The following is a 27,367-nucleotide window of genomic DNA, read 5'->3' as shown; positions in this document are numbered from 1 at the left end:
CTACTGTACAGAGACAGCCAGGGATGTCTAGACTTGACTTTTATTACAGTTCATCCCTTGCCTGCCGCAAGACAAAGCTATGCAGTGATTCAAGGTCTCTCGTGCCATTGTGTTCACTGACTTTCTTTCCACCTCGGAAAAGCAGAAGTGTAGGATAACCACGTACCTTCAAAAGACACACACACAACAGAGACTTGTTACAGATGTCAAAACTCACTAGTATCCTTCACTTGTATTTACCTGACTCTGAAAAGGCACCAAACCCCTCTAAAACAATAAGCTACTTTAACTGAGACAAAAAGCACCAAACCAACCCAACTACCACCCCAGAACTTCCAGTTATCATATTCACAAAGTCCAAACAGATATGCTTATTATATAGTGACAGAAAGGTACAATAAATAAAACTAAAGCTAATCAGAGCAACTTGGTCTAGTGGGAGGTGTTCCTGCCCATGGGAGTGTGGTTAGAACTAGGTGCTCCTTAAGGTCCCTTCTCACCCAAACCGTTCTATGACTCTAGGATAAGTGACTGGGATAATACATGTTAATCTAGGCTCTTGGAATGGCAGTTCCAGCTCTGTCGTCAGTTGTCTGCCTGCCAGCACCAAAAGACTTTTTTTTATTTCCCCTAGAAATAGAACTTTGCATCAGCTACAAAAAGACTGCCTTGGTGCACTCTCACAGAGGGAAGCTTGCTTCTTAAATTAGGGACTTTTTCAGCTTTATCCAATAATGAGAATGACCAAGTCTGACAAACAGGCCAGGAAAGAAACAGTGTCACCAGGTGCTGTTCTAACCACCTCTTGTTTGGCTAACAGAGAACACAGCTGTGCTGTCACCAGGCACCTGCAGCTTAGCAGCAGCTCTCCTGCATGCTGGAGCTGCTAACATTTGGTACACAATACTATCCTGTTCATTTCAGGTCTTTCACACTTACAGAAAATCTGCTGCAGACGTTACGTTCCACAGTGCAGTCTACTTCTGCTATTTTGACATCAGTCAAACCTGGAAATTGCTCTTTGGCAAGGTTCTCCCATGTTGGAGCCAAGTTCTTACAGTGACCACACCTAGAAACAAAAGAGGGAGATTTGTTTAGCAGATACACCTTTCAGTTTATCTCTACTGTCTTGCTGCAGTGGCTGCAAATTTGACCAGCTGCCTTTCCTATCCCCTAATAATTTGGCCCTCCAACTCCCTTGCACTATTGTGTCACTAAATGAGCTAAGAAAATGAGTGATTTTATGTAAGTGAAGCACTGAAGTAGTTTCTGGCTTTCGTTCGTCTCATCTGGAATGCTATTCTGGATGTCAGTGCATTAACATTTTACCCTACAGAAAATATGAAGCCAAGTAAAGACAAGTACAGGATATTTAAATGAGGAAAAAAACAACCAACAAACCCACATTTTAAGTAAGGCAAGCGTGTCTGTAGTACAAATTAAATTTTCAGGTAGCATGTGCTAAAGCTACATAGCCCAAGTTTAATTATTTATGAGATTTTAATTTCCCTATTAAATTTCTTCCAGTTCCTAATGGCCTCCTTGACCAATATATAGTAAAGTATTAATTTTGTTTATATTTTGAACTTGGCTTAGCCAAGTTTATAACTTGAACTTCTTACTACTGCCTTCCTTCAAGAATAATTCCCAAAGCACTTCAGACTTTAAAGCTGCATTGCTCATTCTATTCTAACCCAGCTGCAGCTTATTTGGGTTAGTGAAAGAGCCTCATAATTGCCTTGAGACTGGATCAGGGCATTTACAAAAATAATAGAAGATGTCTCAGCCAGAGTTTTCTTAATGCAAGCCAGTGTATATTTGAACCACCTTGTTAATACACAGTGACAGCATGAAAGCATTTCTGACCATGCACAAAAAACTACTAGAACAGGCTGATTTTATGCTTCCTATGCAAGTTTACATTAATATTTATCCAAAATGAACTGAAAGAGAGAACTAGCAAGCAGCATAATAGTGTTTGCTGAGCCCTACGCAACTTAATCCATTTGGAAGAAGAAACGGTCCTTTATATGCAGAGCACTACAACTGTATACATAAGCCTGACTTTCAAAGCTAAAACTAGGATAGCAGCTACATAAATATAGGCAGTATTTTCCTCAACAGTGGATTTCTGAATATTGCAGCAGGGAGCACACACTGGTTTTATGAACCTGACTCTCTGCATCCTGAACCATCACGTCCCAGCTGACTACTGGTATCTGTGAGATCCAGCAGCACCCCATCAGAATCTCATGAGATGAGGATATAACTTAAGTGCAGTATTAGTAAGAGAAGTTAATTAAAAAGGGAGCCTTTCTTTATCATCTCAAACTTTTCCAGAAAATTTTCTCAGATAATGAACTCCTATATATGCCAACAAGCCCTGGGTTCAGAAATCAGACTAGGAACTGCTTTGTGCACAGGTGTAAACTGAATTTACCAGCCAGTTCTGCTGGTGGTGTGGCAGCAGCGCAGGCACAGATTCCATATCAATCCCTCACAGCACACAGAGGGGATAAAGGAAATGAAGAAAGAGCACTGAGCATGAAGGGGTCTATGTGTGTGCATATGGGCACAATATTTCTTAACACAGTGTGGTGGCAGATACTTGCCCACATCCAAAAGCAGGTCTTTCAGATATAAGAGAGTACAGAAGTGGCTCTCAAGCAGTAAACCACACAGGTAAAAAAGGTGACAGCACTGGGAAAGTCTGCATCATTGAGATTACATAAAACAACACTCTCCCTGGTACTTTTTGCCTACAATAAGAAACACATTCATGCATTCATGCCTATAGTGCCAAAGTTCAGCTGCAATCTTTTGATACTCCTGAGCATATTTAAGTACGAGTTGCATTTGCTTGTGTTACTTTGTAATGGTAACCTTCCACTACCCCAAACAAAAGATCTTTTTATATTTCATATATGGCATTAATGGGATGACTAATGATGAAATCAGTGATGTGTTATCTTTTACACAGCAAAATACAGCTTAATGTCTTCCCCGCACTAGGCTTCCTTCTATTGGCCGAGAGACTGGTCAATGGACGAGAAAGATGGCATGCAAGTTTCATTAAATTCGTATTTTAGATCCAGACAACAAATACAATACTATACACAAAGACCTAAATGCAATGTCAGTTTAGGCCAGCAATAATCTCGAATAACAGGTATGAACTTACCATGGAGCATAGAATTTAATAAATGTGATCCCCCTAGCAATGGTTGCGTCAAAGTCTTTTTCAGAGAGAGCGAGCACTGTAGCCTGTTCAAAAAAACAAACAAAAAAAGTGTCAAACCCTTTTGTATATGCAACATCAGCCAAATGAGCTTTTAACTACCTGAAAGGGAAACTCAAACTGGAAAAGATAATGTTACTGATAATATAAATGAGTAGCAGGAGTACACCTCACTTTTACTCCTCAGCTACTTTCCTCCTCTGGAGAGCTGTAGAGAAATGTGTATTTCACACTGAATCTCATCCATAATTGGAAAAACAAAACATCCCTGTTTTCAAGGGATTTGCCTATATCCAAATTTTAGTTGTTGGGGAAAAAAGAAAAAAAACCCCACAACCTTCATTATAATACACTGCCATGAAAATGTTTCAAGGAACAGCCCGGAGTTGGCTCAGAGCACATAATGGCCATCTGAGAGTTTAATGAGGTATTCAAGGCATACTATGATGTCTTGACAGCTGTTCTCCCTCTGCTATATCCCTGCATTGCACACATGGAAGAACACTCTTACCAGAAACACGTATTTGCCTGTCAAGAGGACATCACCACACCACACTCGCATGGATGCCAGGAGTAATTTTTACTCCTGATAACATCAGGAGCAAAGGCATGGGAGTGATGGGAGGCTTGCACATTGCTTACAGACAGTCTTACATGACAGCACAGAACCCTAACAAACTTCATTTTTTGTGTGAGACCCTTAAGGGTAGGAGGGATTAAAAACCAAGCAAACAAAAAAACCCCAAACAACTCTCATGCCTATAAAAGCTTCAAATTCAAATGAATAAAAACCAGCAGTATAACTGGCAGTATTACCAATTCTACTTTAAACATAGTAAGAGTTTTATAAAGAGAAGCCAAAAGGAAATTGAAATCACGAAGTAACCAGTACCTTTAAATATTTCTGTAAAAAACTGCTAGTTCATGAAATTAAGCTATTATTTCATTAAATTTAAGTGTTACACCCTCTAAAGAATTATTTAGAAATTAAACTTCCTAATTATTAAATAATTACAAATAAATTAAGAAAAAAAACCCAGTAAATAGTATTCTTCTATTCTGAATTTCCTAAAAGGATATCAGATGTTCCAGACATCATTTACAGCCTAAGATACCAAGTCTGAAAAACCCATAAATGCCATCTTCCCCATGACCCATACAGTAAAACAAATATTAAAGATCCATAGATTACTATCAGAATAGCAATGTGAACTATATAACCATAAAAATAAATTTAGTATCAGATAGCTCAATTTTAGGTTTCTTAAGAAAAGGCATCTTATGCAATCACATAGTCCGAGCATCTTCTGATCACTCTACCTTAATCCATCTGGATAATTATTGAGTAATTTTAGTCATGTCTGGTAAGAGAGAAGTCTCACAGACATAGCAGTACAGCTTCTGTGAGATGACTGGCAAGTACTTGGCCTATGCAAGACATGGGGGAATCCATGTAGGGTCTCAACACTGGGACACAAACTTTGAGTCTGAACTCAATTGCTTTTGCTGCCTGTGGCACCAGCTGTGGGCTGCTGATGGTAAATGCTGTCAGTGTGTGCTGGCTACATGGGCTAGCACCTTGTTTCCAAATTCATGAAAACAAAACCAGAACCAAGGTGCATGAAGATGGGCAATGCTAGTGGCATCCAAAGCTGTGTTGTACAGTTGCAAAGACAAGTGGAGCCTTACACTGTGTCTACGATTATTTGGCAAAAAAGTCCCCTCACAATTCATTCCTGTTTGCATGTGTGCTGATGCATGCGAGGTTTAAGTGGGAATCTGCATCACATGTGGTCTGCATTATCTCTATAAAAATAGAAAGACAACTAATTACTTTCTGCACTGTACTAACACCAGCTTCTTGGGATCTCCCAAATATGAGGTCAATTAAAAAAAAAATAAAATTGAAGAGTATGAAAATTGCATACACATATCATGTTTGGTAAGCCACTTTATGCAAGATGAGTAACTGTTAGAAAAGTTAACTGGGAAGGGCAATATTCTCCTGTGAGAAGCTGCATATAAACTGCATTTCTATAATAATGTTGATGCCTTTTAAGTACATAAGTTCATTCTGCATCACAAGGGAGTGTAAATCACAAGGTAGTGTAAATCACTGTCCCTTATTTTCTAGGCAGAAGTATGTTTTTCACATTTCCTAATAGAGCATGCTTGAGAACCACCCTTAATTTCTCAGCCTCACCAATTATACATTCATCTACAAGAAAAATGGCAGATGAAATACCAAAGTGCTTATAAAAGAAAACTACACAACATCAAGTACACCTATGCAAAGGTGATAAAAGTTATTCCTGTCAATTCCTTGGCAACACTCACAACCCCTGTAGCTCTTACAGCCAGGATTAAAATAAAACTCTCAACCCAAGGAGTATTCTTGTCACAGGACATGTTCCTTGTCACTTTTAGATCAGTCTTTACAATCTTTTCTTGTTTATTGTTTCTGCAGATAGTTTGTAAGTATAGGACCCTGGCTTTTTTTAGGGGCTTAACAGCATGTGCCATCTTCCTGGGTTTGAGTGAGAATCTTGCAAGAAACATTCACCTCCATACTGATGAAACATGTTGTCATACAGATCAAGATGCCAGCAGTTCTGCAGGCCAAAAAAGACCACACTTCTTCTAGCTAAACCATAAAAACAGAGCTCATCTTTTTTTTCCTTCTCCTTTATTAACCTGAATTCATCAGATTAATAAATGCATCACTAGGAATTATGGTCTGATTCCATTCATTAATTACTAAAAAAATGACCAGGAAAGTATTTGGTATAGCTTACATCTAGAAATTGCCAAGCTATCAGAGAGAGAAACTCATGGAAGGCTCAGATGGGCTGCTGAAGCAGTTTGAACGCGTCTAACATCGCTGCAAAGTGCAGGAACACTTACCTCAACATGGGTGGGTTCTGCTGGTGGCTGCGGGGCTTCAGCAGGTTGATCTGCTGGTGGCTCTTTCCCAGAGCTCTGTAGTTGGGAATCCACATATTCCTTTAAGGAGTCAAAGTCCCTCTTCCCTTTGTACTGGTCATTCTACAATTACAAAATAGTTCGTGCAAGTGTATATATGCAGTTAATCTAGCAAATAAATAATTAGCAAATAACTACCAGAAAAAACTAACACAGCCAAATGTAAGCATATTCACAATAAATATGATTAGCTAGTCATTAAACCTCTCCACGGCATTCCATACACTCCACATCTTCAGGATTTACCATAGATTCTTCAGTCCCAAAAGGGAACAATCTAAAATTTCCTTGAAACGAAAGGTATTTCAGAAACATAGAAGCAAATTTTAGGAACCTCTCCACTTTGACCTTCATCTCTCACTCTAGTCAGATCTTTCAAGGTCTTTGGTGGGTTTTTTTAACCTAAAAGCTACTGGAAGGAACAATAGCTGCTACAACAAGTAACTATCACTGTTTCATGGTGGTATCCGTTACCATGAGAGCCCTGTCCAGTGCTTTGACAGGGCTGAAAGACTCAACTTGCATGTCACCTGACTACATAGTTGCTGACCAACACACTTGTCACACATTCTTGGAAAACCCAAACAGTAAGGCAATGGTCTCCAGGCAACCAAGTTAACCTAGGAGCAAGAGACAACAGCTGCCTGCTGTGGGGTAGGCATTTCCAACTGCACCAGTCTCATGAAAGTAAAGTCGCATTTTTGAACCTGCACATAAAGCTCTCAACCACCAAGATCTGTGAGAAGCCATGGTTTGCCTTAGTTGCTTCCCCGTATCTCAGATACTTTCACAACTCTAGAGAACAAGAAACCAGAGCACCTCTGAGCAGTTTCTAGTCATTCAAATCCACTGTTGGCCATCTCCAAACTGGCTCTTGCGTGATTGCCCATACTGTTCTTCACAAAAATCAGTACTATTTTCTCTGTTCAAACAAGAGATCATCTCTTGGAGACACTAGATATCTATTTTGAGTAGAATTCATGAGTTTTGATCCCATGAGATGTGGGCTAGAAGAATATTCCCTCTCACAGATGAGGAATAATCTTCAATAAACAGCATACAATCTTCCATATGTTGGAAGGAAGAGAAGACAGCTCTTCAACTCTTTCCCACATTTTTGGAACTCTTTCTAACACTTTTGTCATTGATAATGTTACTTGTAACTATAGCTACTTTCCCCACACTGGTCTAAATCACAAAAGAATTAATCTAAGATGATGAAAGAAGCCTGTACCTGCTTGTTTGCATCCATTTCAGCAGGGCAGTGGCAGTGCCCACTCATTCCTCTCAGGGTTTCTGCTGCGTTTAACCAAGAAGTATGGTGTGATGCCAGATCTGAGTTATAATAATAGGGTTGGACAATAGGGCTGGATGGCTGAAGCAGTTCTCCTTCTCCCCTCCCATACTGAACAGTATAAGAGCAGCAAGAGAGATTTCCAGGAATTTCTTGATCAGATTAGTGGAAAGCTGTTGGAGTTTTGTGGGGATCTTTGTGTTTGTTTGTTCTTTTGTTTGAATATATTGTATCAGCCCATGAAAAAACATGTGATTGTGGTGGCAGTATGCCACCAGGGAATACCACAGTGCCAATGGAGAAAAGCCAGTCTGATGTCAACCAAAATACATTGTTCAGACTAACAGCTGAGATTCAGTTTTACCAAATACAACAGCAGTGATCTGACTTCTTCTTTCACTGCACTCCTGATGGAAATAACTGTGCAATTCAAACTTCAATAATTACAAAGGATAAAGAAAAAATACTGATCTGGCTGGTCGAGAAAAAACACAGCTAACTCTTCTAGATCAAGACAGTATGGTTCTGGCAAGGTATCCTGCTATCTGTAACTATCTGAAAAATAAAAACAAACCAGGTGAAAAACTATCCTGGATAAACAGCAAAACACTTCCCACATTTAATTGACTGAAAACACCTCTAACCTTGGGCACGCCACCATGTTTGACTTGAGCATTCCCTCAGCTTCCATATCTGCTTCCGACATGTGCCAGGCACCACTGCTCAAGCAGTAACAAGATCATGTATTTCTGGTGTGAATCAGGCTGGAATTCAAAAATCCCAGAGATGCTTCATTAAGTTCTCTGGAGTGTCTGATCTTACAGGGGTGCTTATACCAAACCTCACAGGCACTGGTATGTATTTATGGCTAATTTCTCTTTAGAGCGCCAGAAAACTGCCACAGGCAACAGCCACTAAACTGGACTGAGTAGTAAAACAACTCTGATACTGTAGATGTTCAAAAGGAATGCAAGATGAATGCAAAGCCCTCCAAAACTCAGCAGGTAACAGCTGAAAGAAGAGTTCTAGGTTCTCTGCATGCAGATCTGTTTTTATTTCTTAGAAAGGTTAGGGTTGGAAGGGGCCTTAAAGATCATCTAGTTCCAACTCCCCTGCCATGGGCAGGGATATCTTCCACAAGACCAGGTTGCTCAAAGCCCCATCCAGCCTGGCCTTGAACACTTGCAGGGATGGGGCACCTGCAACTTCTCTGAGCAACCTATTCCAGCATCTCACCACCATCACACTAAAGAACTTCTTTACATCTAATCTAAATCTACCCTCTTTCAGTTTAAAGCCCCTACCCCTTGTCCTGTCACTACACACCCCTGTAAAAAGGTACAGATTTCTTGTAGGCCTCCTCTAGGTACTGGAAGGCTGCTCTCTAAGGTCTCCCTGGCTTGTTCTCCAGGCTAAAGAAGCCCAACTCCCTCAGCCTGTCTTCACAAAATTGGTGCTCCAGCCCTCGGATCATCTTTGTGGCCCTTCCCTGGACCCAGATATTTAATTAATCTTGAAAGTGTGAAACATACAATACAGCAACACTACTATTTATATGTTTATTTGCTGCTGTTCATGTACATGGTATTTATAAATATTTTACTTCAGAATATTGTATTTTTTTTAATTGCTACAAGGAAAAGTGTCAGCTGGGCCCACAGGACTTTCACTGTCATATGAAGTGTTCAGATTTATAAGAAGGAAATTTTTCAGTACTCAAACATCATTCAGATACGTACCACTTACAGATGAAAACCTGATACACACTGTGAAAATTATATACTTTTAAAATTATTTCTATTTCATCCATGGTTCTGTGTTCCATAGGAGGTAAGGTATGAAGATAAAGTAAACCCCGATTTCTCTTGCACAGTAGAATAACTGGAGATACTGTTTACAGATTTATGAACATCATATTGCAGAGCATAAAGAGCCAAAAAGTATCTTTTATTTGTGGATGAAGTATACCTCTGCCAGTATCCAACTGAACCTCCACCACCTTTTCTCTCACAAGCAGACTTTCATATATACCCTCTTGACCTATTTTTCCCATAATACAAACACAGTCCAAGTATTATTCAGAAAAAACAGTCTTATCTTTTGCTGAGCTTGCAGACTCACCTTTTCACCATTCCTAAACCACAGGAGCGTGGGATAGCCACGAACTTGAGTTTCAGAGCAGACTTTGGAATGCTGGGTACAGTCAACCTACAGTTTAAAATAAATAAATAAAAATAAATAAATAAATAAACCGTTGAGTGCATAAAATAAACATACAACAAGCATCATAGCCTCCCTGATGTTTACAACCTTAGAAAAATACAGGAACAAGCAATATAAGGGTTGGCAAAATTCAGTACCAAGTACTGCCTTGAGAATGATTATGTCTGCCTTCCGAACAGTGGTTGGGTTGTATAACCAGGAGGCTCTCTGCCTGCTTGATTATGTTATTACTTTTTTTTAGGAGGGATCAGGGAGGGAGGTACAGACAAGAAAGAAGTAGTAGCAGTTGCAAAGAACAATGAAGACATAATTAAATATTCCAGTCAAAAAGTACTTGATATTCTCAATGAATAAAATCACTGCATGGACAATAAGATAGAAAGTGCTAATGTGAGAGAGCTTTAGAATGAAGATATATTGGCTCATCCATTTTTTAAAAGACTACTCTTTAAAGATTTCAGAAGGCATGTCAACAGCTACCAAGTTAACTTTACCGCAAGGGAAGTTCCAAGTGCATAGCAACATTCAATTCTAATATGTCATAAACCAATCTGTAAAGTTAATCAGTTTATCATCTTTTTTGAAGCAGGAAATAAAGATAACTTCAGCATTGGAGTCATTGCTCAACACAGCACTCAGATTATGAATTTTACATTAGAAACACTTTGCTTCAGATCACTGAAGATCAATTCTAAAGAGCATCCTGGCAGTCGTATCTCTGCTGTTAAGACGCTATTCTCAAAATACATGACGGTCATGGTTCAACCTTCTCAGAAACAGTTGTGTTTCCTGTTTACTTACAGACTTACAATCTTAGCCAAGACATGTTTCAAATAGTTTCACAAGGTATACAGTTTCACAAAATTGATTAGGCATCCAGACAAATCTCAGTGGCTTTATTAAATGGAAATACCAGTAAGAATAACTGCAAACATGACAGACAAGTGAATAAAACAAAAAATTAGGATTTTTTGTTTTTGTTAGTTTTTCTCTGGGTAGCACAGAATGGTAACTTCAAGAATATGCTTAAGCTAAGCAAAGATTTTACCAGACAGCAAGCAAGGTTCTCAAAAAGTAAATCAGCAGATGCAACATTTGGTACAGACAACATCAAAGAAGCAATAGCCTGCGGTATTTTATTCTCAGAGAGAATTCAATTTTATATCCAGGTCTCAATTTTTTTCATACATAAATATATGTACGTCTTCTCTATGAAGTTCAGCTATGCTGACCTGATCTACATCTACAGCGTACCTCGATTTGTGGATTTTCAAAAGCAGTAAAAATAATAAATAAAAAAAGTCAAGTTCATCACCCCCAGTAACAGCTGAAAGTGCTATGAGGGCAGAGGCAGGGAAGACAGCTGGGTTTTTGTCCCTCTGCAGGACTGACAACACTGCTAACCATTATGCAGTCTTTCAGATCACTAGTATCACTTGGAAAGCTTAAGGATATGGAAGTTGAGCCCTGCCAGTTTTCCACTGTTGGCAAGTACAGAGGGATTCACATCATGAGCCACCTGGACTTAGGTATGGGTCAGCAAATAAAGCCAGTAACTGCAATTGCCAGACCACCTCCATACCTCAGCACAGAAGTCACTCCACGTACAAGTAACAAGCTCCCATGGTAAATACACCACAGAACCTGGTTATCAACCCTAAGAGAAATAGTAAAGCAGGACAAGATATCAGTTTTTAAGGTGAAGACCCCCTGAAACCTTTAGAAAGTTCTAGGGAAGTAAAGGGGAAAAAAACCCAACCAATCAAGAAATAATTCATCATAAGGAGCCCTGTAGATCTAAAGCTTGTTAAAGAATCCAGTGTGTTAAAGAGCAAACTAAAAGTCACTTTCCCATTCCAAATAAATACTGACATCTATCAAGTTCTGAAAAAGGGGAAGCATAATAAAAACAAATCTCAAAATACTGCTCCATGCATGTGAAGTATTAGGCTTATTCCTCTCTCTCTCTCTTTCTCTCTCAAACACAGGAAGCTAGCTGTGTTTCTAACAAGTCCTTGCTTAAAATGAGGGAGTCCTGTCAACTGTGGATGTATGAGGGGGAAAAAAAAAAATCACTTAATTAAAATAGAAGCTGTGACTATAAAGGTATTTAAGAGGTGACAAACAATTGTTATTTGCAAATCAAAGCACAAAAGCTATGATACTTGGCTGAAACATGCATTCACACAAAACATCTTTTAGATGAAGAGTACTTCACCTACCTTGCCAATCTTGACAGTTTCTGAATGCTCAAAGGCTTGAGCCAGCTGTTCCCAGGTTGGGGCCAAAGCCTTACAATGACCACACCAAGGGGCAAAGAATTTGATGAAGTGATTACCTTTTAAGTCGAAGGGGGAAAAAAAGAAAAAAAAAAACATATTTAACTCATTTGGAATGAATTTGGCTGCAGTTAAAGACTAGGTTCTAATCTCAGACTGCAAATTTATCATGGTATTTCCTGAGTTAAAGATAGGAAAGACTGTAAATCAAAGGCCAGGACAGAATGCTTCAGCAATAAGGTTTTCAATACTGTATGCAGTCCCAGTGTTGCCAATTTCCCTGAAAATCCAAACAGCTTCACAACTTCAAGCCAACAAATGAGATATTAAAACTGATAATTTTAACCTAACTATTGGCCAAAATGTCTAATTCTATCATGTCCATCACTTGACCATTAGAGAGTAGAAAGAACCACCAAGGCATGTGTAACACCATAAATGAAAGTAATTATTAGACTTAAACTTACATATTTATTAGGAAACACCACTGCATTAAGCCAATGAACTACCTAAATCATTTTGTTCAGCTTTACATTCTCCTTTTTCTGCCCTGCTCTTTGTATTTTCATGCTAACTACTCAGGAATCACTGCCAATAGTAGACTTCTGCAGTGGTTTATAGAGATGTTTAGCTTAAAAGTATAATCTTAGTTGCAGAGTACTAGAATATGTAATTTCCTTCAATTGAGATTACTATTAATTCAAGATGCTGCACTGTTTTGCACTCATTAAGGTAAGACTGTTAATATGAAATAAAAATTAACTTAATTAAAACAAAGAAAAAACCTAATTTGAAGGAAACACCAGCAACTGGAGAATGGCTCTTTCTAACAAAAGTATTCATAATACTTTGAAGACTGCTTTTGGGCTGATACTACTAGAATTCATTTCCAATTTGAGGGCTTGTTCACAACAGGAGGTCAGAGGAAAGATGTTACAAAATAACTAGGAAATGGAAACTGCAGTAATACTGTACTCTAACTTGCCTGGTCTGCACATGGAAGACTTTCAAATTGATTGACATGCTTTGCTTTGGTCAAGCAAACTGCAAACTGAAATTTCTTCTGAATAAATATCTAGTCAAAATCAGCTATTCCATGCCACATACTCTATGATATACTCTCCTCCCCAACAGAAACAAAAAATAAATCTTTTTTACCCTAGAACATGAAAAAGGTAAAGTAAAGGGAGACTTTTTAGGAACAAAAGTTAACCTTCCAGCTGGAACTGCTAAGCCTCCTGCTAAAATGGTTTGATGTCCAAGAGGAGACTGGTGATGAGTGGCATTCCTTGGGGGTCAGTGTTGGGAATGGTGCAGTTCAACATCTTTATTGGCAACATGAACGGTGGGATTGAGTGCACCATCAGCCGGCCTGTCATCAACACCAAGCTGTGGTCGACATGCTGGAGGGAAGAGATGCCATCCAGAGGGACCATGACAGGCTTGACAGGTAGGGCAGCACAAACCTCAGGAAGTTCAGCAAGGTCAGGTGCAAGGTCCTGCACATGGGTTGGGGTAATCCCAAGCACAAACACAGGCTGGGGAGAGTGAACTGATAGCAGCCCTGAGGAGAAGGACTTGGGGGTGCTTGGTTGATGAGAAGCTCAACATGACCCAGCAGTGTGGGCTTGCAGCACAGAAAGCCAGCTGTACGCTGGGCTGCATCAAAAGAAGCATGACCAGCAGGTCGTGGCAGATGACTCTCCCCCTTTACTCTGCTCTCGTGAGACCCCACCTGGAGTGCTGCATTCAGCTCTGGGGCTCTCTCAGAAGAAGGATGTGGGCCTGTTGGAGCATGTCGAGAGGAGGTGATGAGAGGGTTGGAGCACATTTCCTATGAAGACAGGCTGAGAGAATTCGGGTTGTTCAGCTAGGAGAAGAGAAGGCTCTGGGAAGACGGTATAACAGCCTTCCAGTACCTAAAGGAGTCCTACAAGAAATCTGGAGAGGGAGATATAAGGAAGAAATCCTTCACTATGAGAGTGGTGAGGCACAGAAACAGGCTGCCCCAATAAGTTGTGGCTGCTCTGTCCTTGGAAGTGTTCATGGCCAGGTTGGATGGGGCCAGGGACAGGGATGGTGGAACTAGATTATCTTTAAGGTCCCTTCTAACCCAAACCTATGGTCCTATGACATTTAAGTACTGAACTTTTTGTAATTGAAGTCAGAGAGACCTCAGCAGCTTTAGAGATGATCATAAAACTGCTCAGCCATTGGATATGACCATGAGAATGTCACCTCTATGAATGCAAATAGATATATAAGAAAATTACAATAAAAATATTAAAGCACTTACAGATACACTAAACTTAGCTATCTTCTCAGACTGTAAAGTTTTATAATGCTAAGCATCTCCCTGACAGCTTATGGAAAAACCCACAAAGAATTTTGTTGTAATTATGTGCTAAGCCACACAGGCTGGGAAATTTTAAGTTAGCTGCATAAAATGCTCTTTTACACTTGAAAATATTTCTAATCAATGAATGATTGCTTTAAGAAGCTCAAGTATCTACCTCACTGGTGGTATCACATGGATACAGACGTTAATTTAATCCAGCCTTTGTTTTTAGGAAAACAGAGATCATCTGTTGTTATGACAGCCCAAAGTTGTATGGTAAGATTCTGCTCATTCTTTAAAAAAGCCACCATGTGGCTGGCAAAATTTCCCATGTTAGGTATTGATCCTGGCATTAATTTAAAAGCTTCCAGACAAAATATTTTTAAAAATGGCCAAACAAGTGAAGTGTTTTGCCCACATGAAATTCTGGTGGAAGAAAGCTAAATAAGTGGCCAGACTGGAGTGGGATGGGGCAGTAAGGATGAAGTGGGTGGATTATAATTATCCAGAACAGCAGCCTGGGAGTAAAAATAAGCCAGCATTCAGTGAAAGAGGAAACTGGACTGGCAAAAACACAAAGTGAGTGGCAAGGCACTCTAGGAAAGAAACAGTTTAGTCAAGCAAGCCCTGCTAGCTTCTTCCATGTATTATGTGCCTTAATTTTTACTGCCTTCTGAGTGGGGTGGTTTTCTTAAACTTTCACATGGTGTGCAATGTGTAACCACACTACTACATTTTTACACAGTCTGTAACTTTAATCCTCTTTCACAAGGCGTCATTGGAAAATAAAAGTGGAAAGGAGATACCTTGAAAACTAATATTTATGTTGCAGACTTCCCACTATTGATGTCTCCGTAAGCAAGTGTCCCTTACTCATGAAAAAAATAGTTACCTTCTGCTATGTGCATCTTGAAATTGTCTGCTGAGAGTTCATACATTCCCTGCTTAGGTTCAGGGGCTTTTGGTGGTTCCATATCAGATTCTGGATCCTATTAATGAGAAAAAAAAACCAACTTTTATTTAGTTTATTTACTGTTTATTGTACAGTAAATAAACAATATTTGATTCCTGTATCACACTATTCTCTGGTAGTGTTGAAACTCTGAAATTCTAAATTCCTAAAGCAATGTCCTTATTTAGCTTGATTTAGATATCTAATGTTTCCTAATGAACAACTATTTGAAAGCAAAATGTGAAAAAGACAACCACAGAGAAAAGAGCTAGCAGTCACTGGAACTTCACCATGCTGTAGTACAGTGACAGAGCACAATAACTGCTATGGCATTCATCACATCACTATATATTAGTACACTTAGATTCCATAACAGTTCCTTCCTAGCATCACACATCTGCCATTGCACCCTTTCCAGTGGTCTCTGGGCTATTTAAAAATAGCTGGTGAAAAAGATATTTTCTTGCTCCCCTATTGCCAGAGAGAGGGACCTAACAGCTCCACGCAGGCAGCAACAATGGGAATACAGCACACACTTCATAGATATAACCTGCAGCAAAACGACTGGCACTTCAGCAAAAGCACCCTTCTAGGTACTAGGGTCAGAGCTGGAAAGAATTCAAGAACCTCAAAGTACATGTCTTCAAATATTTCAGCATTTAATGTTTAATTATTAAAAATACCATGTTTGTTTCAATATAATCATATTCTAACTGTGGTTCAGCAATCACTATAGAATTATCCAGATTAGAAACAGCAATCAAATTTAATTTTAGGCAAGGCCTGGCTACTTTATGTAAATGTTATCCCTAAACTCAAGGGTTTTCATAGTGATGGTATTAGCTTAACTTACCTGATTATTTTAAAACCTTTCTTTAGGTTTCAACATTGTCAGACTATCTGATAACTGATCTACAGACAGCATTCATGATTTAAGAGGTAATTAAGCCCAACACAAATACAATTTATAACTCATTATAGCTAAATTGCTCTTCTTAATCTATAAACATTATGGCCTAAAGGTGTCAATTGAATTAACACTAAGAATTGTATCTTAAAATGTCAAAACACTAAACATTTAAAACTGCATTATGTGCTGTAGTTTTAAATACAGGAAACAAAGGGCAGGTTACAGGATGACAGCTTTAATTACTAAGCTGACTTACATGGAAGCTGCCCCATATTGTTATTGCCACCTGACTTCTATTCTCAGGAGCAGATTTCCTCCTGGAAAATGAAACCTAACCTATAGAAATTATAGATAAGCAAGTTTGCAGGAGGGAATATTTCCTTTTCACTTACAGATGGCTCCTCATTTAGTTTCTCCAACATCCAGTTTTCCAGTGCCTGGAAGTCCCTAGGGCCTTGGTATTTCAGAGGTTCTTGTCCTGGCTTAAGCAGCTTTAGGCTAAAGGATCAAAATGCAGAAAAGAGTGAGGTGAAAATTTGCACACAGGAAGCATTCTTGGGAAGCGAACATGCTTTGCTAATCCATAGCAACACAGCTCAGGCTGCAGTAACAGCTTTCTTGACTATTGACATCAGCATCAGGCATCTCCCTCAACTTAAAGGGTCATGGCTAGAACTCAGGATACTTTTTCCTGAGTAATTCCCACGTAAGCTTTTAAAGGATATTTTAAAAATAGCAAAAAGAAATACCATGTTAAAAATCAACGTAGCCTAACATTACTTCAGCCAATAAAGCTATAACAAATAAAACATTGCAGTGTTCAGTTCTAAGGTTATTCATTCATAATGCCTATGAATCCTAATTCAGTTTGTCAGGAAGCATCAAATTTGTTTTGCTCAACCTTCTGCATCACAAGAGGAAAAATATTCAATGCTTATTTTCCCAGAAATTTCTTTCTCACATTTCATTCCATGACTGCTCTTGGAATGTAGGACTTTTCATGTGGTATTAAAGTGATTAAAAACATGCTCAAACAAGTCAATAGGTCAAAGAGATAAGTGACTACTAGTAGGGATTCAAGACTTCAAGATTATTGACATTTAGTAACAGCTGTCAAAACTTTTCCATAAACAACCTAAAGCGTTTACTATTAAATATTTAAGTTAAAATTGGAAATATATTTGGTAAAGGGGCAATACTGACTTCTGACCTAGTGTTATCTTTAAAGCAAATCATAGTTTCAATCACTACTGTCAAGTAGCTCTCAGTTCTCCTTTGCAAGCTGTCATTTTTTACTGCTTTTTGTTTTTCTCTCTCTTCTTGTTCTACAGTTGGAAAAAATGAACATACGAAAGTGTTGAAAAAACACAAAATACAAATACATGCAAAAGAAATAGGAACTCCCACTTCCACTTTTTATTTAAGGTATTCTTGAATGTTCTTTGTGATGACAGAAAGTAAAAAGTTTAGTTTTTTTTTTTTTGGAGGGGGGAGGGCAGGAAGCAAGTTCATAATAAGAAGGAAACAACAAAAATGAAGCAGAACATCTAAAATGCACCTCATGGCAATACTTTTGAAAAGTAACAAGAAGAAAAAAAAGAAGCTAACCAGCTTAAAGAGCCATCTATACCTTTATTTTTTTCAAATGAGAGTTTCTCTAGTTCAGTTGAGAGAATATTTTGCAGCACCAAATAAACCTGAGACAACTGTACTAACAAGCAAAGGGATCTGCTCAGACAGTTTTACTCTCTTGGGGATGGAAAGGGGATGCAGCCTTTTCTTTGACGGGTGTTTGGAAAAGCAGTGTAGGGACCAGCACATCCTGGACTTGCGACAACCCCTCTGTGCCCAAGGAAGCTGTGAAATTTCCTTTGCTGGAGGTTTTTAAAAACAGGCTAGTTCGAAACTGACTCAGACAGGAAGAGAACTGATATCATGAATTCCCCTTCATCTCTATATTTCTATAACTAGCAAATGACTGCCTTATCATTTATACTTTTCAAGTAGACAAAAGTGAGCGATAACTATTCCTAGATATTCAATATTAGAGGGTGGTGGGGGGAAGCAATCATATGTCCAAACATCTTTTTCTTATTGAAAGTATCTGCCAATCTTTCTATTTTACAAGGAACAGCATCACAATATAATCTATCCAAATATGCAAAGACACAAATACTCAGTTTTGGGGATATTAGAACAGAGTTCTATATTCATTGTTTCTTAGTTATCACTAGTGGAATTAAGACACAACCTGCCCTTAAGGGCAATTCCTATTTCAACAAGGACTTGGTTATTTATAACTCACAACTTCAACTCAGTAGCACCCATCTGCGTCAAAGTGCGTGCAGCCAGGAGCATATGTTAAGTTCAGGCTGTTGCCGGGGTCAGGAGTAACACTACACAAAGTGAGTAAAGGGTGCGAAACCGAAAATACAGGCTGCAGGAGGGCTACAGATGACTGCATTCTCCACCTATTCCCACTGAGATGAGTAATTGCAAAAGTGGTTGAAACAATACCATCCATTTTTGCAAGAAGCTTTAAAGAAGACACAAGTGAAAAAAATCCCTCTACTCCTTTGTGGCAGCTAAAAAAGGGAGCACATGTGTTTAACCCAGAAGTACTATACAAGCTGACCTCTCATAGATATTCTAGATCATGTTCTGCCTACCAAAGTTGAGGTAGTAAGCCATATATCCTTTATAACAGGATAAGTTTAACAACCTCAAACTCCAAGTGAATTTCTCCTAGATCAATACATGCAAAATTACCTAGAAAAGGTCTGTATACCATCACCACTGCTGTGCTAGACAACAATATTAATCATTTTATGAGGATTAACTTCACTCAAAAATTTAAAAGATCACCTATACATGAATTATGAATGGTGCAGTGTACTGACAAGCTTGTGACAAGTTATTTTGAAAAGTACCATTACCAGAGATCAGCTCTATCATGCATATCACAGCTGTGTAACGCACTGTTGCTTGAGAAAGAGGTACTCTCAGAGAAAAGAAACAGACAATTCTGGACTTTGTTTAAACAGAGCCATCTTCCAAGACATAAACCAGCTTCTTTAAAAGAGTAAGAGTAGTGCGTATCACATGATTCTTGGCAACATGGTAAAACGGCTTAAAATGAACATATGAAACACACCAGAAAACATAGCCTAGAAGTTAGCTTCAACAAATTGGCAGAGTATCATTTAAAGCTAAAAAAGAAACAGGAGCAGACATCCTTTTATACTTACGTAGGGTATCCTCGGACGCCAAATTCAGAGCACAGTGGAGTATCTGTAGTACAATCCACTTTAACAACGTAGACCTGTGGGTTTTCCATGTTGTTGTATTTATCCCCCAAATCATTCCAAGTTGGCTGGAGGCGCTGACAATGTCCACACCTGCGACAGAAGGAACAAGAGCTTAACAGTTGCTTAGAGGGGAATGCATCTATGGAAAAGTCTTACGCATAATGGTTAGAGATTTTGATGCATTTAAAAACAGTTAAGTCAGAAATCTTCCATACTCAAGCACTGTTACACTAAGCAACGCTCAATACTATTAAGAATTGTAGGGCACTGCAAACACATGCAAAAATCAAGAGATGACAGCTTCGTGCTACTATCTTTTTACATTTCAAAGCCTACTGAACACCCCCATTAATGTAGTGAGGCTATTAAGAAAAGCACTCAGTCTTCCAGCTTTCTAGAAAAATCCTGCGAGGCTGTCTAGCTTTCTTTCCACTCTAACATTTCAATACACTGCATATTTTAGTGGCAGGTAAGAAGATAACAGTTTCTAGCCTTATTGTAAGGCCACTTGTGCTTGTGAGAGTCACAGGAATTGTAACTCACAAGCCACAAAACGTATCAGGGCTGATTTTTGGACAGAATTTCTCAAAATCCTCCTATACCACACTTTGCCTCAGCAGCACACCACCAAGTATTTATATCTGCATATACACAGAAAAGAGTCCTCATACAGTTGCTGTAACAGCAGGTTCCCAGAAGCAGAAAATCATCATTATTCTTCTCACAGTTTTCTTAGTCTTTCAAGTCATTATAGTAATACCCTATTCCTGTAACTAGATGAAAAATTTTTAAGGAATGGATTTTCATTTCTCTTTAATGGATGCTTTTGCCAACCCTTTAAGACATCTAAAAATATATAATTGGATTAACAGAAAACATTTTCAACCTGACAGTATGAAAGCTCTTATTGCCCTTTGCATGACCCAAGCAGTCTGCTTTGTAAGTAACAATCAAAACACCATTAGGACTTTGGAGAAAGTTGCTCCCATTTAAAACTTTTTCACCCACACAACTGGATTTGAACCCACTTGTAGAAAAGCTGCATGGATTCACACCTTCCTGGGTATCCTGATATCATTAGGAAAAAAAACAAACCAAACCAAACCCCAACCTCCAAAAAAATACAGATTTACTTTAAGAATGTCTTCTGATCTTAATAAGTCCTGTAAGTCAGGTGCAGCATCTGGGGGATCCCCACTATATGGGGAATTCAGACTTTCCATATGATCTTATTCTGATCACCATGATCTCATCATGGTGAAGGGATACCATGTGTTATTACTAAAATTAAATATTCCTTAAATATTTAACTTCAGACTAAAGTCCCTCCATGGTCAACTCTTTCATGTAGCTTGACTTAAAAGCATTTTGGATTCCATGGTCCCTTCTCCTAGCAGTCATGGGGATTTTAAAGACCAAGTTAATACTGACTGCTCTTCAAAAAAAGAACATGGAAAACTAGGTAAGGCAATCTCAAGTAATTCATACATTACATCAGTGGGGTTGGAGAAGCAGTCAGAGCAGCAATGATGGAGAACTGGACATCAATGAGGAGTCCTGCTCTTCCCTCCCTTACATGGGCTAGGAAGGTGCAAGCATTAACAATTTCTGTTTACAAATATAACTGAAGATCCAAAAGAGACTAACAAGGCTGTAGGAAAGACTCATCCTTCTGAAAAACAAAACCAACGAAATCCAAAACCCTACTTCTTGTATGCCACTAACATCAGGAGATATGGGTGAAAGAACCTGATTTGTAAGAGTTTGCAGACAGGTTGCCCAATTTAAATCTGAGCAGCCATGTGCCACAAGTGTTCATGCATGGAGATTATTTTGCTGTGGTAGTATCTATAGAGTACCAGGCTGCTCTACCTCATGTTGCCAGGTCAGTGCTCCACCCACAGTACCAGCACTTCTCATCTGCAAAACTGGATGGCAGACTTCCTGGCAAGATGGGATGTAAAGGTACACAGGGACCATATATGTCAATCTGCAGTAACCGATAAGCTTTCTGCAGTCAGTGAGGAATACAGACATTTCTGGAGACTCTCAGAAGAGCTTGAGCTCTGCAGCTAGCAAGGGCAGCTCCACAGTAAAATACAAAACAAATGATTATCCAATTAAAAATGTTGGTAGACCCTGGGATAATCAAGCATAATGGTTCAAGCAGCACAGGACCAGTCTTGCTCCAGACAGAAGAATCCAGCTAAAGTAAAATCCAACCAACAGAGTTACAATTCAACAGCAACAAGCTCTGGTGATCAAGTCCAATTCAGCTAAGTGGACTTCCAGAGGTTTACCAAGAAACCACATACGTTGAAAAGATATGTAAGGGTCACAATAACACAATGAAACTACTCATCTGAGGTTCCTTCCAGCTAAGGAACCATAGAATCATAGAATAGTTAGGCTCGGAAAGGACCTTAAGATCATCTAGTTCCAACCCCCTGCCATGGGCAGGGGCACCTCACACTAAACCATGTCACCCAAGGCCTCATCCAACCTGGCTTTGAACACTGCCAGGGATGGAGCATTCACAACCTCCCTGGGCAACCCATTCCAGTGCTTCACCACCCTCACAGTAAAGAACTTACTCCTTATATCCAATCTAAACTTCCCTCGTTTAAGTTTCAACCCATTACCCCTTGTCCTATTACTACAGTCCCTAATGAAGAGTCCCTCCCCAGCATCCTTGTAGGCCCCCTTCAGATACTGGAAGGCTGCTATGAGGTCTCCATGCAGTCTTCTCCAGGCTGAACAGCCCCAACTTTCTCAGCCTGTCTTCATACCGGAGGTGCTCCATGGGAACCTCATTCCTCTGTAGACATTCAGCTGGCATGGCCAACATCTTAAGAATATCTAGGGTCACTAAGAGAGTAATCTGCTCATAGTTCTGTCCCTTGCCAAGTGTAGCTACCAAGGGGGACAGCTTGATGATTAAAGACCTTAGACATCTGATGGCAAATGACTTGGAATGCTCTCTTTTTGGACTAGCCCGCAATATTTGAAACAAATGTAGGACACAAATGTGTACCGCTGCTGTCCGGGAGTGAGGCCCTCAGCAACGTTTGTGTCAGGAATCTGGAAGAGCTGTGTCAGCTCTAACCCAACTCTTACTGGTAGCATTGGCAATGCAACATTAGCAGCATCCATAGCAATCTGATAGGAAATCCTAGCTTAATGTTGGATAATGTCAGATGGTTTGGCAGGCTTCTCCCTTGTAACTAAAGGGAGCAGTGCCAAAACCCATGCCTCTCTGAGAAGCATTAGGAGATTAGCACATTAATATCACCTAGGAATAGGGCAAGAGGCTCTAATATAGCCTTCGGGGCTGTCAGGTTGCCATCTGATCTGACTGACGATAAAACTACTGGTGTGAGTATAAGCACCTCTCTCAAGCACTCAGATGTTCCCTCTGTCTTTCTCTTCCCCTTGGACCTGAAACCTGGCCCTGTTGCTGCCTGTCAGGAGCCAGAAGTCCAGACTGAAGGCCCTGAAGACCCAGATATCTAGAGGACGCTTGCTATGGGTAAGAAGAATGTCCAGAGAAGCCACAACAAGCCTGGGAAACAATGCAGCTCCCTCACTCTTGAGTTGAGCAGAGATCCTCAGCCCTCACAAGGGCACAACATGGTCCAGGTTTGCAAGGCCAGTGTGCTCTTTGATGCACACTGAGGATGTGCAGCATACACTGGACTCTGCAACAGCCCTTTTGGCACAGGATCTCCCACAGTGTGCCAAGACAAAGCTCATCTGGTTTTAGGGATGCCTGTGAAATAATCAGTCAAAGCTCAGCCAGGCACAGATATTATCACCTGAAAACAGAACAGAGCAGAAGCACTCCTGCTCTGCACAGGCATTTCTTAGGCCTTACAGCAGCCTCAGGCACAGGTCCTTCGCCAGCAAGTCGGACATCCTCCACTTCTGTGATCTTCAGAGAACAAAAGCAGGCATTTGCTCTTTCAAGCTTTTGCTTAACATTTTCATACTGCATAAACAAGTTGGCATTAATAACAGAAAAAAAGTAGGAGTTCCTCAGTTTTGAAAGGAAATCCTTCTCTGCTATTGATTTCAAAGAGCTCCATGATTCACATACACCTAAATGGCACCACGCACCAATGGATAACTTAGGATCAAAACATTACTTTTGCACATTGTTCCCTTAAACTAAATTCAAGAAAACTTGGAGAAAAACAAAACCCATCAATCCTAACAACAAAACTCCCCGTAACCTACACTGGATCTCAGTAAGATAAAAAGGGTAGGGGAAGAGACAAAGAAAAGAGAAGACTATCAACAAACACTAGAGAGGATGAGGGATGAGAAGTACTGCTCTATGACAGTGTAACATCCAGCAAAGCCCTGTTCTCCCACTCAACTATTCTTGTGTCAAATGTGTCAGTTCTGGCCAAAAGCCCAGTTGGTCTCTTGCCAATCTGAGAACTCTTCAGCTCTGCTACAGCTACCTGCAGCCTTGGGGACACAGCACTATCATTACAGTGCTCTCACTGCACATTTATCTTTAAATTCAGTGACTGAAAGAGAAGAGAACTTGTTGCAACCGAAGTACTTGTGAGACTTGAGAACACGGCGTAGATGACGGTCACCAAATCCCAACCGCTGCCACACAGAGGCCGCGGGCTCTCGGCTCTTTGAGTAACAACGTGAAGCTGAGTCCGGGGACCGGGGCCGGCTCTAGCCCATCAGAACCGGGGCTGTCCCAGCTTGCCCCCTCACTGCCCGGCCGAGCAGCTTCACCGCAGACCCCAAGCGGGAGGCACCCACGGGTGCTCACGGGGCCGCTTCGGGTGCCGATGCATCTCGCTGCCAAGGGCCCTCAGCAAAGAGGGGCGCCACCGCTGACCGGCCCGGCGCGGCTGAAGCCTCCGACAGCGCCAGCACGGCCGCGGAGGCCCGGGCTAGGCACACGCGAGGCTTCAGCTCCCCCTCCCTGGCCCGGCGCTCAGCAGCTCCCGGCTGCCATTTAACGCGTGCACCCCCCGCCGCTCCCAGGGGGAAGGCGCCCGCCCGGACCCGGCTGTTGGGACTCGGAGCGGCGCGACCCTGAGGCCTCCCCCGCCGCCGGCCCGGCCGCCTCCCGCCGCCACGTCAATGGGGGAAGAGGCGGGCAGGAGTGCGCCGCGCCGGGCCGGGCTGGGCCGAGCTCCGCCGCTCCGGATACCCACCACGGGGCGAAGAACATGACGAAGTGGGGAGCCGCGGCGGCGCCGTGCCGCAGCATCTCCGCGCTGTAGAGGTGCCGCCCGTGCGGGTCCGGGGCCACGTCCGGGTCCGCCTCCGCCGCCGGGACCGGGTCCGGTCCCGGCTCCGGCTCAGCCCGCCCCGGCCGGCAGCAGAGGACGGGGCCGAGCATGGCCAAGGAGAGGAGACGCCACCAGGCCGGGCCAGAGCGGAGCGGAGCCATCGCAGCACCGAGAGAGCGATCGGCCAAAGCCGCGGGCTGCTCCTGCCGCCCCTCCCCGCCCCGCCCGCCCTACGGCTCCCGCCTCCCGCTACCGGCCAGCCCCCCTCGGGCACCCCCCCTGCACACATCCCCCTGCACACGCTATCCTTCTGGGGATAAAAAATGAGAAAATAAAATAAAACTATGTTTTATATAAATTACATATGTATTTATGTTTGATGTTATTTTTATATACCATATTATTTGGTGGGTTGTATTAACTATATCAATTGTAATTATGCTAATATATAAATCTATATTTGCATTTAAAAAATAACAGCATAGATTTATATTTTAACATACACACACAGAGGCATACTGTGATGAAGCCTTTCTTTAAGTAAACCAGTGAAGAAGAGTCAGGCAATGTTAATAACGGTGCTGTGCCTCTGGGAGAAAGCCCTGCTGCCCAGGTCCTCCCTCTCCGTGCCGTGCCCAACCTGGATAAAGGCTCTGACCCTTGGCTCTCCTGCCTGCTAGCAGGGGAAGGGAATGGGTGCTCGCACAGCTGAGATTTGCTTGAGTTGCAACAGCATAGCAATAATCAGTAAATAATAATAGCAACAAATAATACTTAAAGATGAGGCTTTCAGAAACGTGGTCTAGTGGAAGATGCCCCTGCCCATGGCATGGGGGTTGGAACTAGATGATCTTTAAGGTCCCTTCCAATCCAAACCATTCTGTAATTCTATGATAGTCAGTATGAGATAGCTGGAAGCTGATAAAACACAGGAGAGGGGGTTGCATTTCTATAATTGTTCCAAGTTCAGTTTATTTCAGTCTAGATTTTAACTGCAATCCTTGAGTTTGGGGTAGTGAAGTGGGTAAAAATCACCTGGTTAAACAAGAAAATGCATTTTGATGAAAATAATGTCAGGTGACTAAATAAATCTGCATGCACACAGACACGAGCACACGAGGCTGGCCTTTGTACCTCTGCAGACATCTGTCCTGGTATAACACCAGGGTTTGTGTCCAGAAAGACCGGTGCAGCCCAGCACCATCTCTCTCTCTGCCAGGCTGTTGCTTGCAGTCAAGAGCACTAGTACTTTCAGACAGGTGGAGTTCACTTCATACCATTCCTACCAGACTTCTCCTTCCCCACATCATCTCTTCCCTGAACTATCCCCTCCAACATCACCTCTTCCACAGGAAGCACCAGGTAGGAAGAAGCTTTCTGTGCTGCCTGTGTACACATTGTGCAACAACCATCTCCTTGCCTGGGCCAGTTTCCAGTTACAACCAAGGCTGGGTCTGGTTGCTCAGCTCACTTTAATGCTACATCATCTTTGCAAGGGCCATAACTAAACCCAACAAGAATCACTTAAAAAAAGTAAAGAATTAAAATTAGAGATACCTTCTACTTTCAAAAACTACTATCTGCCTCAAAACTAGTCTCCTAACAATCCTCACTATGTGTACGTGAGTTACAAAAGACTCAAACTACATTCATTGCCAAGCTAGAAAAAAGTCAAACATAGGTTGTCCAGAAGAGTAGCTAATCACCAGAATTAGAATTCAAGTACAAATCAGTAACCTTAAGTACAAAGCAGCAGCCTTTTCTTTAAACAAGGTTTATTTCTGTGTTTCAAAGTAAGTTATTGACTGATCATGAATTCAAAAAGAATTAAGAAAAAAGAGTGCAGATTATTTCCCCCCTTCAGCATACGAAAAAATACCAACAAACACCCTTAAACAAAAAGGCAGTAACAGAGAGGGTAAGAATGACTAATTCTCAGATCCTGAAGAACAGTGTCCTGATACAACCAGGTGGGCTGTCTAACCACAGAAAGTCCCTCACTGGTTAAGCAAGCTGGTTTCTTTTCCATACAAGTGTATTTTTGGTCTTCTTTTTTTTTCTCTGTATATCTACCAAATTTAAAAATAGACTTTTAATTAAATTAATGATCCTCTTAATTAAAAATAGATTAATTAAAAGCTATTTTAAGTAATTTTAATATGTCTGAATTTAAGATTTCCATCTAAGATACAGACCACATAAAAATGACAAAAATACAGCATCACTTTCAGTAGAAACACGAGTATAATGGTTCAACATTCCCAAAATGAATAGGCACAGATTACAGTTAAGCTTTTGTCAATTAGCAAGTGGTACTGCTAGGACAGAACTGCTGATAAGAATAAATCTTTCTCTGAGAATACCTCTTTCCATAAAATGCTAATGAGATTAATATTGCTTATGTGAATTAGTGTTTCCTGCTTTCTGATTTGGATCTTGATTAAAATTCAATTACTCTGTCCACCACCTCACTCCAGCTCCCTTTTCTCTCTGTCCTTAGATCTTATGAACTTTTGTTCTAGCTCTCATCCTCCTATTTCTATCAGCTACTTTGGGAATACAGCAAGGATAGGGAGAAA

The 27,367-nt window shown here is 40.8% G+C and overlaps 1 protein-coding gene across 1 annotated transcript; it reads right to left on the bottom strand.

The window, feature by feature from the left end:
- Nucleotides 1-43: 43 nt before the first annotated feature.
- On the bottom strand, nt 44-24,949 carry TXNDC5 (thioredoxin domain containing 5; the record flags this gene model as incomplete). Its single annotated transcript, XM_080610528.1, has 10 exons — nt 44-166; nt 940-1,069; nt 3,182-3,264; nt 6,143-6,283; nt 9,636-9,722; nt 11,960-12,075; nt 15,247-15,343; nt 16,609-16,714; nt 19,465-19,614; nt 24,711-24,949. The coding sequence occupies 10 exons, from the start codon at nt 24,947-24,949 to the stop codon at nt 44-46; spliced, it is 1,272 nt and encodes a 423-aa protein (XP_080466654.1).
- Between the last annotated feature and the right edge of the window lie 2,418 nt (nt 24,950-27,367).

This window comes from Psittacula echo (genome assembly GCF_963264785.1).
Source record: "Psittacula echo genome assembly, chromosome: 2".
Taxonomy (NCBI): domain Eukaryota; kingdom Metazoa; phylum Chordata; class Aves; order Psittaciformes; family Psittacidae; genus Psittacula; species Psittacula echo.
Note: the sequence above shows the minus strand (reverse complement) of the source record. Positions and strands in the feature narration are given on the sequence as shown.